The sequence below is a fragment of the Panicum virgatum genome, chromosome 4N (genome assembly GCF_016808335.1).
Source record: "Panicum virgatum strain AP13 chromosome 4N, P.virgatum_v5, whole genome shotgun sequence".
Classification (NCBI taxonomy): Eukaryota; Viridiplantae; Streptophyta; class Magnoliopsida; order Poales; family Poaceae; genus Panicum; species Panicum virgatum.
In genome coordinates this window covers 3,582,421-3,583,820 of record NC_053148.1, presented here as the reverse complement: position 1 = coordinate 3,583,820, position 1,400 = coordinate 3,582,421, and the positions used below count along the sequence as shown (strand labels likewise).

The 1,400-nt window shown below is 51.9% G+C and overlaps 1 protein-coding gene across 1 annotated transcript; it reads left to right on the top strand.

Annotated features, from left to right (window-relative positions):
• Window positions 1-524: 524 nt before the first annotated feature.
• On the top strand, window positions 525-1,084 carry LOC120670372. The gene has a single exon (XM_039950455.1). It carries the CDS (start codon window positions 649-651, stop codon window positions 1,000-1,002), a length of 354 nt encoding a protein of 117 aa, XP_039806389.1. The 5' UTR covers window positions 525-648; the 3' UTR covers window positions 1,003-1,084.
• The last annotated feature ends 316 nt before the right edge of the window (window positions 1,085-1,400 follow it).

Here is a 1,400-nt window from a genome sequence, read left to right as displayed (position 1 = left end):
TGAATCATCAGTAGTAATCCATCGAATTGAATCAAGGGTGATATATGTGATCCCAGGTTGGAGATGGCGGCAGGGTTTTTTTTGTTTTTGACAAATGGCGGCAGGGTATTTGTCGACGATCGACCGGCGAAAACGCGTGGATGGTGGTCGCCAGTTCGCTTCGTGTGCGAAAACACGTACGTCGTGTTGACTGCAGTGCAGCCCCTCGTCGGAGGCTCGGAGCCCTCTGCATGCGTCCGGATCCCAGCCGTTCTCGAAAGCTAATTCAAACTTGCTTTTCAAAACTTGCACGACACAAATATCTTTACTTGAAATACGTACGTGGCGGTTGCTTGTCGGAATCCAAAAGGAAATCGTCTTGTTGCTTCTTTTTTTTTCTTTTGAGAAAAAATAGCCTTGTTGCTTCTTGCGGCTATGGAAGTATACTACTTATCAATCAATAATTAGACCACGCTTGTTCAGACAATAAAACCTGATTTGGGCTTTGCAAACCTTGGGCTTTCTACTACTCCTATATAACCTCTTCCATAACCTTAGGTTCTCCATCCCCACACCCCACTGCTGGTGGCGCTCCTTAGCTTGCTGCCACATGAGCTCGCCCGTCCTCCCGCTTCCCACCTCCACGCGCCGACGATCGACCCGCCTCGCATGGCCGACGGGCGGTACTCCACGCTGACCAGGCTGGGCTTCGGCGCCCTGGCCTTCAACTCGGCGCTCGCCGTCTACAACTCCTGGGGCGACGCGGCCTCCGTCGCCTTCGTGCTCGCCGCCGACGCCGCCCTCGCCCTCCTCTTCCTCTGCCTCCGCGAGTTCGAGCGCCGGCCCGGCGGGGGACGAAGAAGGAGCAGCATCAAGGCCGCGGTGTGGGCGCTGACGACGCTGCTCATCGCCATGTTCGCGTCCCGGGTGGCGCCGCTCATGCCGCCGCCCGTGGCCGCGCTGGTGTGGGCGATGGCCGTCGCCACGGCCGCCGCCGGCTTCTGGGCCTTCTTTCTTTCCTAATCGATCATTCAGTTGCAATCGGATTTATCATCTCCTGTTGTACTTGCCACCGGGATTCATTTGATTGCTTTGTCAGTTCCCATTTTTTGTCAGTTCCTTCCGTTGTTTAATTAGGCAGTACCCAGTCACAGCGGTCAGCTGACCTCCCGCTTGAGATCCACAAACTGCTACTCCCTCCATCCCATAAAACAAGTCATTCTAGAAATTCTAAGATAAATTAACAAGAAGGTAAAATGACCATGTTTACCCCTATATATTATCCATATTTGGCACTATTTGATTTTTGCATGCACATGCACTTTCCAAATAGAGTAGGGTGATTTATTTTTTGGGACAAATTTTGAATCCCAGGATGATTAGTATTTTGGGACGGAGACAGTATTTTCCATTGAAAAACA